The sequence below is a fragment of the Mytilus californianus genome, unplaced genomic scaffold (assembly GCF_021869535.1).
Source record: "Mytilus californianus isolate M0D057914Y unplaced genomic scaffold, xbMytCali1.0.p SCAF_14, whole genome shotgun sequence".
Taxonomy (NCBI): domain Eukaryota; kingdom Metazoa; phylum Mollusca; class Bivalvia; order Mytilida; family Mytilidae; genus Mytilus; species Mytilus californianus.
In genome coordinates, this window is record NW_026262626.1 from 24,305,500 (window position 1) to 24,318,047 (window position 12,548).

At 32.2% G+C, this 12,548-nt stretch overlaps 2 protein-coding genes across 2 annotated transcripts; both read right to left on the reverse strand.

Moving 5' to 3' along the window:
* Nucleotides 1-7,800: 7,800 nt before the first annotated feature.
* Nucleotides 7,801-9,087, reverse strand: LOC127724599 (ankyrin repeat domain-containing protein 50-like). The gene has a single exon (XM_052231618.1). The coding sequence runs from the start codon at nucleotides 9,085-9,087 to the stop codon at nucleotides 7,954-7,956; it is 1,134 nt and encodes a 377-aa protein (XP_052087578.1). The 3' UTR covers nucleotides 7,801-7,953.
* A 47-nt stretch (nucleotides 9,088-9,134) lies between these two features.
* Nucleotides 9,135-12,195, reverse strand: LOC127724589 (uncharacterized). The gene is made up of 2 exons (XM_052231607.1): nucleotides 11,944-12,195; nucleotides 9,135-10,930 (listed from the first exon to the last, which is right to left on the reverse strand). Exon 2 carries the CDS (start codon nucleotides 10,824-10,826, stop codon nucleotides 9,135-9,137), a length of 1,692 nt encoding a protein of 563 aa, XP_052087567.1. The 5' UTR covers nucleotides 10,827-10,930; nucleotides 11,944-12,195.
* Nucleotides 12,196-12,548: the final 353 nt, after the last annotated feature.

The window sequence follows — 12,548 nt, forward strand, 5'->3', positions numbered from 1 at the left end:
TGAATCGCATGGCGAATGATGAATACAAAGAAGTGAACGATTAAACCGCCACTGCACCAAAGTTGACACTTTTGAAGTTTCTGTAATTCCCTCAGATTTTTTCTGTACCCTAATTTGGTGACTTTATTATATTGACGTTTTGGTACACTAATGTTGCCTTTATTTAATGACCCCACGAATAATATATTAAATCTAATTCCCTTGACCTTGTGCAGTCAGCAGTCATCTCATATAATCCTATCAATCGAATATTCTGATGTTTTAAACATTTTTTTAAAGCAGTTAAAGAGGAACAACGTTACACAGTGTTAAAGTAAAAAAAAGGTAATGCAGCTAAATAATTTAAGATTTGAGATATACTCATATTTCTTCATTCACACATTATAGTATATGGAGCTTATGATTTAATGTTTTGTTAATTTAAAGGGGCATTAGCTACAACATATATATAAAAAAAATAAAATTTGATTTTTTTTGTTTCATCATTAATGAAAAGGAAATAGTGAAATAAAAATTCGCTTTTAGCAGCCAGTATGGTTCAATTTTGTCAAAATTAGCTAAAAAACATTGCAGATGAATTATTCACTTCCAAGTGAATACTAGTAATTCAACCTCATTGAATCCGTATTCGTGTGAACTTCAATTTAACCCCTTAGCTAGAGATTGATAACGCATGAATCGTGCATGCTGAGTTATTTAAATGAAAAGAATGTCAACATTGAAAGTAAAACAAAGGTAAATCATTTGATTGACTGATTCCATCCACAAAAATCATTTGTATACAGGTAAAAACGATGATTAACATATATTTTTAATCTATAAAAGGAAATTAAACAGACATAGAAAAATCAAATAGCACGAGTCGAGTTTCTATTTATATCCATATTTATGTTTATATTGCTTAATAGGCCATCGGAGGTATTCGGAGGTCAACTTGATAGTTATTTAGATGGCGTCAAGACTAAAATACACACAAAACAAAGCTACATATTAACGAGCTCATGCCCTGTAAATTGATTATTTTAGTCTTTTTATAATTTCGAAAAATGTTTTACATTGTTATAAATCAAATATGAGAATTTGAGTGAAATCGGTGAACATGATTTCGACAGCTAGTGCCCCTTTAAGTCAGATCATTTTCAAACACAACATAAGACGCAAAATTGACTTCAAACCGGGTATTCTGTATTTTGAAGACGTTATCAGACTTGTTCGCCTTGCGCTACGTTGTGAGCCTATGTTTGAGTAAACCAGAGAGCAAAAAATTGCTTATATTTTGGAAGACCTGCATTTTGTTATCTGTAGCAACATATTATAAGTTAAAAAAACTTTGATTGAATGGTTCATAAGACAATGTATGGAAAAGACACACAGTACAATGTTCAAATCTATAAAGGGCCATAAACCTTAAACGACACCAGTGAAAAACACCAGTGAAAATCGTCATTAGAAGATTTGACTTTCATTTTGTCATCAGTTAAAACATATCAAAATTTGAGAAGAACATTATCTGAAAGGTTCATAATTTATGTCATTAAACGACATTTTGTGCCATTTTCAGATCTATCAATTGCCCGAATCCCTTAAAGATTAATACGAATTCTCAATATATAATACTTTATTTCGTCATAGTTAACACAATATCATAATTTGAAAAGCACTGGTCAAATGGTTCTTTACAAGCTATTGAACGTACACTGTTTGCAGTCCCTTCGGAAAACCCGGTTAAAACAAATACTAGTAATTATGGAAGGTGGAACTCATTTAGTAAATTTTATAAGAAAATCAATACAAAGGCAAAAGATGAATATGCTGAAAGCATTAATTTGCGTCCCTCTTTCTCTATATAAATGATTATGTCTATTATATTTTTTGCTTAGATCTACTCAAACATTAACAGGAAATCTGTCAATATATAATATCTTTTATAAAATATCTACTACAAACTTACCACCATTCCATTACAAAACTCTTATTTCATGTATTTACATACACAGTTTATATTTCTATTCAAAAGTGTATGTTATGAATCTATTATATTAAATCATTGATTGGTAATTTGATACGTTTAGCATTATTCCGTTAAACGTGTGCAGTTAAGTTTTGAAAAGGTGACAATGGATATATTTTTAGCTGTATATCATATGTTTTGGTATTGATATAGATCAATTTTAAAATGAACACTTTTAAACTATGACATGTTTTCTTTATATTTGTAAAAATGCAACACTGTGTGACAATGGATAATAGCTCTTACCTATTATCAAAACCATATCTTGATCCTCCTTGCATGAACTACTGATAGTTGTTAATATTCATAAAGTCAATTCAGAATTATGAGAAACAAGTCAGCACAACTGAGCTAAAACAAAAAAGATATACAGCAACAAATGACAACATCTGAATAATAAGCTCCTTTTTTACGCTAGATAATCGTATCTTACGTTTTTGCAATGTTTAAAAACCACATATCGTGCTGGGCTTCGAAAATGTCGTATATGACTTTTTTGGCTTAAATTACTTTTTGTCACAAATCATTTTGGCGGAAGGGAATCATTAATATTCCAAAATAGCATACAGTTAGACCAATCAAAACATTTGAAATAAGACATGTTACAAAATTTCCAATCTCAGTTGTTTGTAAAGTTTGCTTCAAAATGTTGTATGTAAACTTGAAATTTGTTGTATAATGGCTTTTGGAATCAAATAATTGTACATTTCTTTATTTTTTCGAACATAAATTAAGTTTTGGGGTAATCCAGAAATGTCAAAGTTTTTATTTCACTGCCATTTACAAAAATTGTCAAGTTCACATACGACAATTTGGAAGCATGCATTTCGACAAAATTTTAAAAGCCTGTTTTTGAGAATGTTTTTTTTAAATTAGTAATTTACAACATTTTGGAAGCCCAGCGACGATATACTGTTTGTATTAACTTTTATCCATCATTTATGGAGGTATTCAACTTACCGTCATGTCTCTGATAATATGATTTTTATTCAAATTCATCCGTAAATACATAAATCCAAACTCAGTATAGATTCTTATTTAACGTAATGTTGATCATTATTGATTTAACTTGTGTAATCATCACATATAACGATTGCATTGAATCTAATTATAATTAGATATTGATTGCGTTTTGTGAACGTGAATCAATTAAAATATTACCATTTCGAAATATGATCTCCGTTTTTCTTCATATTCATATAACGCATAACTATTTAATCAATCAAATGCATTCATATATATATTTAGGATAAACAGTAAGTGTTTAGGAAACTCCCTAAATTAATAATCATTTGTTATGTTGTACAATATGTTCATAACTGTTTTTGGATCTTCTTGTTTATGGCATTGTATACATGTACCTTTATATCACCTTTATCAATCATAGATAAAGTACACATTTTTATTTAAGATTTAACATTCACAAGCCTAGTACAAGCAGACATGAAAAATTTCGAGGAAACAAATGAAGAATTATGTGACAAAATAAACTTCCAATCGATCCATTATTGTAATATGATAAAAAAAATAATTATTTTGATTGAATGCACAAATTTGATAACTGTCTGATTCTAATAGAATTATGACGACCCAACCTATCGGTTTTATAAATCAAAATATATGTTATCCTCAAAAGCTAACAAAACCTTTAAACAGACTTATTAAGAAGGGATATAGTTACGATACTGTTGTCAGGTCATTAAAGATTGCATATTTTGGCTTTAATATTGATTCACTTATAGGGTCTTTGCATCGGAATTAACACATTTATTCTAAAACCAGTTGTTGGCATGACACAGGTTATGTTCTTCTCATATATTGTATGACGGTATAATACTAAACCCCTAACAGGAGGGATTGTGCCTGATATTCATATGATGAAGACATAATCTTTCAATCAGTTTAATTGAGGTCTGGAGCTGGCATGTCAGTAACTGCTAGTAGTCTGTTGTTATTTATGTATTATTGTCATTTTGTTTATTTTCTTTTGTTTCCTTTTTTGACATCGGACTCGGACTTCTCTTATACTGAGTTTTACTGTGCGTACTGTTGTGCGTTTGTTTTTCTACATTGGCTAGAGGTATAGGGGGAGGGTTGAGATCTCAAAAACATGTTTAACCCCGCCGCATTTTTGCGCCTGTCCCAAGTCAGGAGCCTCTGGCCTTTGTTAGTCTTGTATCATTTTTAATTTTAGTTTCCTGTGTATAATTTGGAGTTTAGTATGACGTCCATTATCACTGAACTAGTATACTTATTCGTTTAGGGGCCAGCTGAAGGACGCATCCGGGTGCGGTAGTTTCTCGCTGCATTGAAGACCCATTGGTGGCATTTGGCTGTTGTCTGCTCTATGGTCGGATTGTTGTCTCTTTGACATTCCCCATTTCCATTCTCAATTTTATATCATTTCACGGGGAAAGTTGTTAATAACAAGAGGAAAACATATAATTAACTACCAATTGTTAAGAGATCAATTGCAGGTCTTTCCACCCAAAACGATTTATTTTGATACGAAAATATTGAATCCAGTTTAAAACGTCATTTCCAGTGTCAATTGATATCTTATTGTATGCTGATTCAAAAAAATATATGATTTCTATACACTTTTGTTTGAAATAAGGAATAAATTGTTTCTTCTGGTCTTATAAATGTCGCTTCCGGTGATAGTTTACCTGACACAGATTCCAAAAAAAAATATGGTTCTATATATTTGTACATTAAATAACAAGAAGTCGAAAATTAGCTGCTTCTGGTTTACATAAGGTCATTTCCGGTTGGAGTTGTCAAGATCATATGGCTTGCAACCTAAATAAAAAAATCCCCTGGCTTTATCACGTATACATATAAAGAAAAAGCAAAGGTTAAAATCTAGAACATCAAATATATCTATGACCTTGACCTCAATTTCAAGTTCATTAAGCAAGGACCTTAAAGCAAAAGTCCCTTAGTCATTATTATATATTGTTAATGAGTTAAATCACCATACGTTGCGTATTTACATGACGATACCGGTATATGGGTATTTAGTCGGATCTTAACCGGAAATTGTGATAATATTAAAAAACCAAAACAGATAAAAATTATAAACAATGTCAAAATGTTCTGGCTTTAATTCAATCTGTATTTGGGTAAATTGATGCAAGCATACGATCTGTATTGCGTCTTATACCATGAGAGGCAAATAATCTTAAACTGATATATTATATTACTGTGTAAACACAATTTGTGAAAGTCAAGTAGTTCGAGCATTTTTCTGAGTAAGTTGTAAAACAGTTTCAAACAAATATTCTTTCCTGGGGATTAGCATTCATTAGTCATCACTATCCTAACAACTTTTTGTTATATTGATAATTTAGAATCTTCATTGAAGGTGGAACACAAATGCGGTGTTAATCAATGCGTTATTGGATCTCTTGAACAGGTTCATAATTATTTTTATATTTTAATATATTATTTAGTTACATACAGAATGCAAGATATTAGAACACTGTCCATACCAGCCTTGCATGAGAAATTGCGGTAGTTCTTAACCCCCTCAGCCAAAAGATACTATAACAGTGCATTTGCCTGAAATAGATACATGATACTGTCTTTTTATAATATGAGGTAAAACAATCAGGTGAATAACACACGTGTTAATAGACACCTGTAGTCATTCTGCTGTCAAGGGTACACTGTTTTAAATTGTGTCCACATCATCTAACCTACAACAGCATTGATCCTGCTACTTGTAAAATCATTCATTCTTTATATATGGCGCACATAATTATGTCAGAAATGAAATGAAGCAGACAAATTGTCTAAATATAGTTGCATTAATTGATTCATTAAAGACAAATACATGTATGCTAAGACACCCCTAACACAGACACACACAAGCTACACATACGCACAAACTGAAAAGCAGAACAACAACCACCACTTTATTCCAGAAACTTCAAACTTATGTCAAATGCTGTAGCGAGATATTTTGATTAGAACCTTCAATTAACGTTAAAACAGTTTTCCACTAAAAATGAATGTTACTTTATTCAATTATAAGGACCTAGCTACCCATACCTACTATTTTTTTTTTGACATTATGAATTTTGATGACAACAGATAAACATTCTACCAAACGTGTAATATTGAATATAAGAGGGAATACAACTCCCATTTAATATCAACGTTCCCTTTCAACCAAAATTTATGTGTAACGACCTGTCCCACCAAGAAATAAATAAGGATATGTTGTTAATATCTTTTACGGTTTAAAAAAAAAATGGAAAATAAGTCAAAATCACAATTTAGAATATGACATTGACCTTTAAACTTGATCTAATTTTCTTATTTTTGGACAAGGGACATCAAATCAAAAGACCCCACGACTCTATAACGTATGGTTTGTCATTCCTAAAACGGTTAACGTTTTCTACCATTTTATGATTCGGTGATTCTAATAATTCACATTGACATCACATGTGTGCCATGTAGAATTTCGGGAACATTCTGTATTGGTCGAAACAATTCGCAAAATGTATATTTGCATTTTGCAATAAATAATGTTACGTTTACCAAACATTTGAATCGCGACCAAATGTTTGGAAAGTCAACTACATAAAACGTGAACATAACAACCGTTTTAGCTAAACGAAACAGCCATTATTAATGGTCAACTATACCTGATGATTTGTCAATGCTGTCTGTGACTAAAATTAAATGCGCAAAAAACAACAATCTTTCAACTTCTTGAATCATGGTTACCATGGAGACTGAAAATCTAACAACAGTGATACTGACCTAGCTGTAGGAATTAACCTACGTTAAATGTGTTGCGCAAGCAACCATTTCAAGTACGTTTGTGACTAAACACTTGTAAACAATAAGATAACAATAACAGCAATATTCGACCCTATTACAGATAGCTGCAGAATCCAGCAACCGATTTATCCAAACAAATACACGTATAAACAACAAAAACCATAATATTGTCTGAATAGCCTGACTTGAGACAGGCAGACAAGTCATATTTTTTTTGTTTTGTATGTTTAAAATATATTTATGAATTTACATTACATGCATTATGAGATACGAGGCGTGAAAATACTACCTATTATTTATACAATTAACTTCATGTTTACAAACAAGTACTAAAATAACGACTATAGATGGAGCAAGATCTGATACCCTAACTGAGCACCTGAAATCACCAACGACTTTATTAGGGTTCGTGTTGCTCAATCTAGTTTTTATGTTTTGTTTTGTGTACTGTTAATGTTGATACGGTTTCCATTTTTGCCACAGATTGTTTTCGACTTATGAAACGCCCATATAACATATATGAACGACTTGCAACTTTGCTAAGATTAGTTCAAATCTTGAAGTAGGTTTGATGTGATACCCAACTTTTATATAATAGGTCTATCCGTGATTCGACTTTTGGGATAAATAGCATAAGCAAAAATCATACAATAAATTAATTCTACAGTGAAACTGTATCGTTTAAAAAATGTTGAATTGTATTTTATAACAAGTTTTTGAAAGCAGATCAACTTTTAAAAAAGTGCATTTTGATTGTGGTAACTTGCAATTGACCGTCAGTTATCTGTTTGAAAACGAAAACAAAGTCATTACCATATACAAAAACTCAGCAACATTCTTTATTAGATATGAGAACGCGATGTTGTCGTTGGTTGCCTTTTTCACAATTGCCCTTTTCATTCTGTGTTATTATATTTAATCATGCTGCAGTTGCTAACTGTTTCAAATTTTGTAGTTTTGAGTTGAATGATTGATTGATTCTTAGCTAGAGCCAAATATTTTATGCATATTCAAGACGAAAACAATTTAACAATAAATCAAATAGGTAGATTTTTAAAAGAAGATCGATCTGCATGAAAATCGGAAATTGTGACTCTTTTTGGACAAAAAGATAAAATATCGACGAATAAGACGATGAGATTTCTTCACACAGAAAATCTTCTAATCCGTTGTTTAAGGAAAAACATTATGAACCAATATTCCTCAACATCCCGTTTGCTTACAGTCTTATTTCCAGCTTTGTCTAATAATGAAACAGCCTTCAGACATTCTCTAAATACCTCGTTAGGGTAATTTTCCCATCTATATTTACTTTCCTTCAAAAGAGTTTTGTTTTGTTCAAATAACTTTCTTGTGCATTCTAAAAGTGACACAGAGTTATAATCCCGAACATTGGATGATTTGCATAAGTCAAACAATGATTTGACCTTTTCAACACGTTTATTCACGCCTGATTTAGTTATAGCATATTCTAGGAGTAAATGTTTCTTTTTATTATCTAGTTTACTTCCTAAACCAAGCTTAACTAAATGTTTTATACCATCTTCATCAGTATCTTTAGAAATAAACGACAGAAGAGGCAAATTGTGATTTCTATTTATACTGCAACTTGTGTCTTGGAATACTTCAAAATCGAACAAGTCAACCAACAGCTGAAATAATTGAAAGTTTCCGATGAATGGTTTTCGTCTATTTTCTAATGATACAATCTGTAGTAATATTTCAGAATAATTTTTCCACAGAGCAATTTGCATAGTTGTTACTCCACCTTCATTTTTCATTTTATAATCGGCCCCATTTTGGAGAAGAAAGTTAGCAATTTCGACTCTCCCTTTCATTAATGTAATCATGAAGGGTAATCTTTCACCTGATAATTGGTTATTTACTTCAGCATTATTGTTCAGCAAAGTCTTCAATACATTCACGTGACCATTTTCTACTGATGCTAAAAGGGGCGATGTGCCATGTTCGTCACATATGTTAACATCTCCACCGTTCTTTATCAAATACGAAACAACGTCTGAATGACCTTCTTTAGACGCAACGCACAATGGTGATTCGTTATGGTTATCACACAAATTCACATCTGCCCCACTTTCTACAAGGATTTTTACGATTTCTATAAAACCCCCATATGAAGCTTGGAATAAAGGTGTCATATTACTGTATCCAGTAATGTCCACGTCAGCGCCGTTTTGGACGAGACAGCTAACTATATCAGAATATCCTTGTATTGCTGCGATGTACAAGGAGGGTACACAACCACTTATCATATACATATTTGGTATATTTTTATTTACGTCTGCACCATTTTGAACTGAATATTTTACGATTTCATAATATCCATTCTCTGATGCAACATTAATATAGGAAATTCGTAATCGAAATCAGCCAAATTCACATCAGCACCAGCTCTAACTAACAGTTCTACAATCTTAAAATTATTAAACTGACATGCTGCAGTGAGAGGACTAAGCGTTCTATGATGATTAGCTTCAAGAAAATCGTCATCCATATACATTGATGTAGAGTTTATGCTCTTCTTCTTTACATACTTCAGAATTGTTTCAATTAAACCTGGATCGCCATTGTAAACTGACAACACAAGTAACCTAGCTTGTTCTTCTGTGCTTGAACCAAAAACCAAATCAGTCGACTCGTTATGATCATGCACATGCCTCACAATTTCTTGTAAAAGTCGAATGTGCCCGAAATAAACAACCCAACTGATAACTAGAATTCTATGAATGTTGTAACGCAAATTTTTGTCTTCAAATTCGCCTTCTCTTTTATCAGTTAAAAGCGCTCTTTTGAAGGTTTCATCATAATAAGTAGACCCAGCTTCTTCTTCATGGTCCTTATCTTTTTCCTGGGTATTAATCAAATGATCGCAGTCACCAAAGAAAGAAAACTTATGACCTAAAAATGTCTTTTTAAAGTCGTTATACGGTTTCTTCTTCATTAATTGTATGAACACATCTAGAAATGGCTCATATTTTAAAGCCTTGTTCATAAAAACATCGAACAATTGATTTGATTCAAGATCTGAATAAATACGTTCAGCTAAGTTTGAAAAATATTTTTCTGTAATCTTAATGCTCAACTCATCAAATGAAGAGTTCCCGAATACAATTACCTTACTTGATATAAAGTCACTTGGCATATACTCCAATATTTGTTCAGGGAAGACCTGGCCATAGTGAAAAGCGATTGCTTCGTAAATTGAATCATGTATAAACGAATATTCACTTTCTATCAGCACTACGTATGTTCCTTCAATATGAGATAAGGCATCGATTATCTTTCTGTCTGCAGTTCCTCGATCTAATCCGCAAGAGTTGTAAATTCTTTTCTTTACATTTTTGAAAGGCAGGTTTTCCTTTGACAGCTTTCTATTGTTTACTAGACATAATACCAAAGACACATATTGTGCGGTGTTTGTTTTTTGAAGTTTACTCATTTCTTCAAGTAAATAATCAAAGGGCCTTTCAAAAAAATCTGAGCCAAACATTTGATATTTTACATTAGCTGCAAACAATTGACACAAAAATGGAAACATTATTTTGGCAGACGTTAGCGATAAGTTGATATAGAGCTTCTTATCGATACCTGCTTTTAAACAGTGGTTTGTCAAAATTTGTATTTTCTCTAGTTCATTTAAGTCATTGGTCTTGCTTTCCAAGTCAACAATATGTTTTAAAACGAATGGTTTTAATCCGATAGCTTCATTATATACCGTCTTTCGACAAGTAAACACAATCTTTGATCTGTTATTAATAGAATTGAGAATAGTTTTCTTACATGAGACTATATTATTTAATCTGCTCAGATCTAGAGCAAAACTCCCTAAGACATCATCTAATAAAAACACTTGTCGAATATTACCGTTTCCATATCGTACAATTTCATCCTCATTATAAACAGGGATAACCTCCCATCCCAACCTTTCGAACAGTAGTGCAATATGTCTTCCAGTCGCTGTTTTACCAGAACCAGGACCGCCGATAAAAGTCACCATAATTTGTTTGTTTACCTCTTCATAAGCCTCTTTGTATCCACGTGTTTAATTGCAGAACACAATATCATGCATTTTCCAATCTTTTAGTATTCTAAGTTGGCCTTCTTAAATTAAACAAAACAAAGTCATGCTTGATTTCAAAATTATTCTGTTTAATATTCAAAACATGTATTTTTTTAAACGGAATAAGACATTATATATGTAACATCCAATGCATTAAACGGATATTTACTGCTTGCAAAAGTATGAATTATTCTTTATACTAAGGACTTTCCTATCCCAGGCATATATAACCTTAGCCGTATTTGGCACAACTTTTCGGAATTTTGGATCATCAATGCTCTTCCACTTTATACTTTTTTTGGCTTTCTTACTTTTTTGATATGAGCGTCACTGATGAGTCTTATGAAGACGAAACGCGCGTCTGGCTTTTTAACTTATAAGCCTGGTACCTTTGATAAATATTAGTACGTCGAAATGTACTATTGTATTGTTTATTGTTGTATTTTTCTGTCCTGAACGTTCTTGCATTTATTTGTACCGTAGTCCTGTCATGTAATGTTGTCATTATAGTGTTATATTTAACATTGCCACAAAAGTAGATTCAACCCACCATTTGTACCAAGTCAGGAAAACGGCAGTTGTTATCTTATAGTTCGTTTCTGTGTGTGTTGCATAGCCGTTTGTTTTTTGTTGCACTTCAGTGTTTCTGTTGTTTCGTTGTTTTCCTCTTATAGTTGACGCGTTTCCCTCGGATTTAGTTTGTAACTCGGATTTGTTTTCTCTCAATCGATTTATGACTTTCGAACAGCAGTATACAACTGTTGCCTTTATTAATACCTCTCATAGCGTGGTTCATTGATTGTTGAACAGCATTTATCTCCATTTAAAACACTGTTTGCGTTAAGAAATTTGTCTTAAGTTCTCATTTTAATACTGACTTCTTAGTTCCAAAATGAAAAGCAATCGTTAATTGATATAGCAAAGCTGATTCGACCACTCCATATGATACATTTATTTAAGAAATAATTATTACCGGCCCTAAATATGTTGATAGTAATTTTTTACCTACATGAACCTGTTAAAATATCATTAAGACTTTGAATTCAACACTTACCTCGTATATGATCAGGAATATGCATATTTCTGGTCTCGTCTATATCCGTTCTGTAGTAAAAAACCGCATCTTTAATGTCTTTTATTTCATCCTGAAAGCCAATCATATCATTTTGTAATTGATACACCTCATCTTTAATTTTACAGATATTCTTCCTCATATTTTTCATTTCATTTGTTTGGGATCCAATAAATTGCTTGCATTCTAGTGCTGATATCTCAGGTTTCATTGCTCCTTGACTAACTCTGTTGATAGCCTAGATATAAAAAGATAAATTTGATATGACAAATTGAACCAGAAATACTTTTTAATGAATGGTAACAGCTTTTACAGATAGTTATGTTCGTGGAAGGCTATATCATTATGAATAATTTTTACCGCCAGACTTAAGCGCCACTTTTGGGCTATTTCGTTGCGGCCAGTTTTTTTTTTTGGTGGAGGAAGCCGGAGTGCCCAGAGAAAACCTCCGACCTTCGATTAGAAAACTGATTGGAGTCGAGTGCACCCTCATGAGCGGAGTTCGAACTCAAAACCTCATTGTTGACTGGTTAGTGATTCCAATAGTAGAACTAGTTAGACCACTTGGCCACCGAGGCCCCTCAAAA

Bases quoted from the DNA above. Each gene is read 5' to 3' on its own strand.
- LOC127724599 (XM_052231618.1), bottom strand. From the start codon at position 9,087: ATGTATATGATAAGTGGTTGTGTACCCTCCTTGTACATCGCAGCAATA.
- LOC127724589 (XM_052231607.1), bottom strand. From the start codon at position 10,826: ATGGTGACTTTTATCGGCGGTCCTGGTTCTGGTAAAACAGCGACTGGA.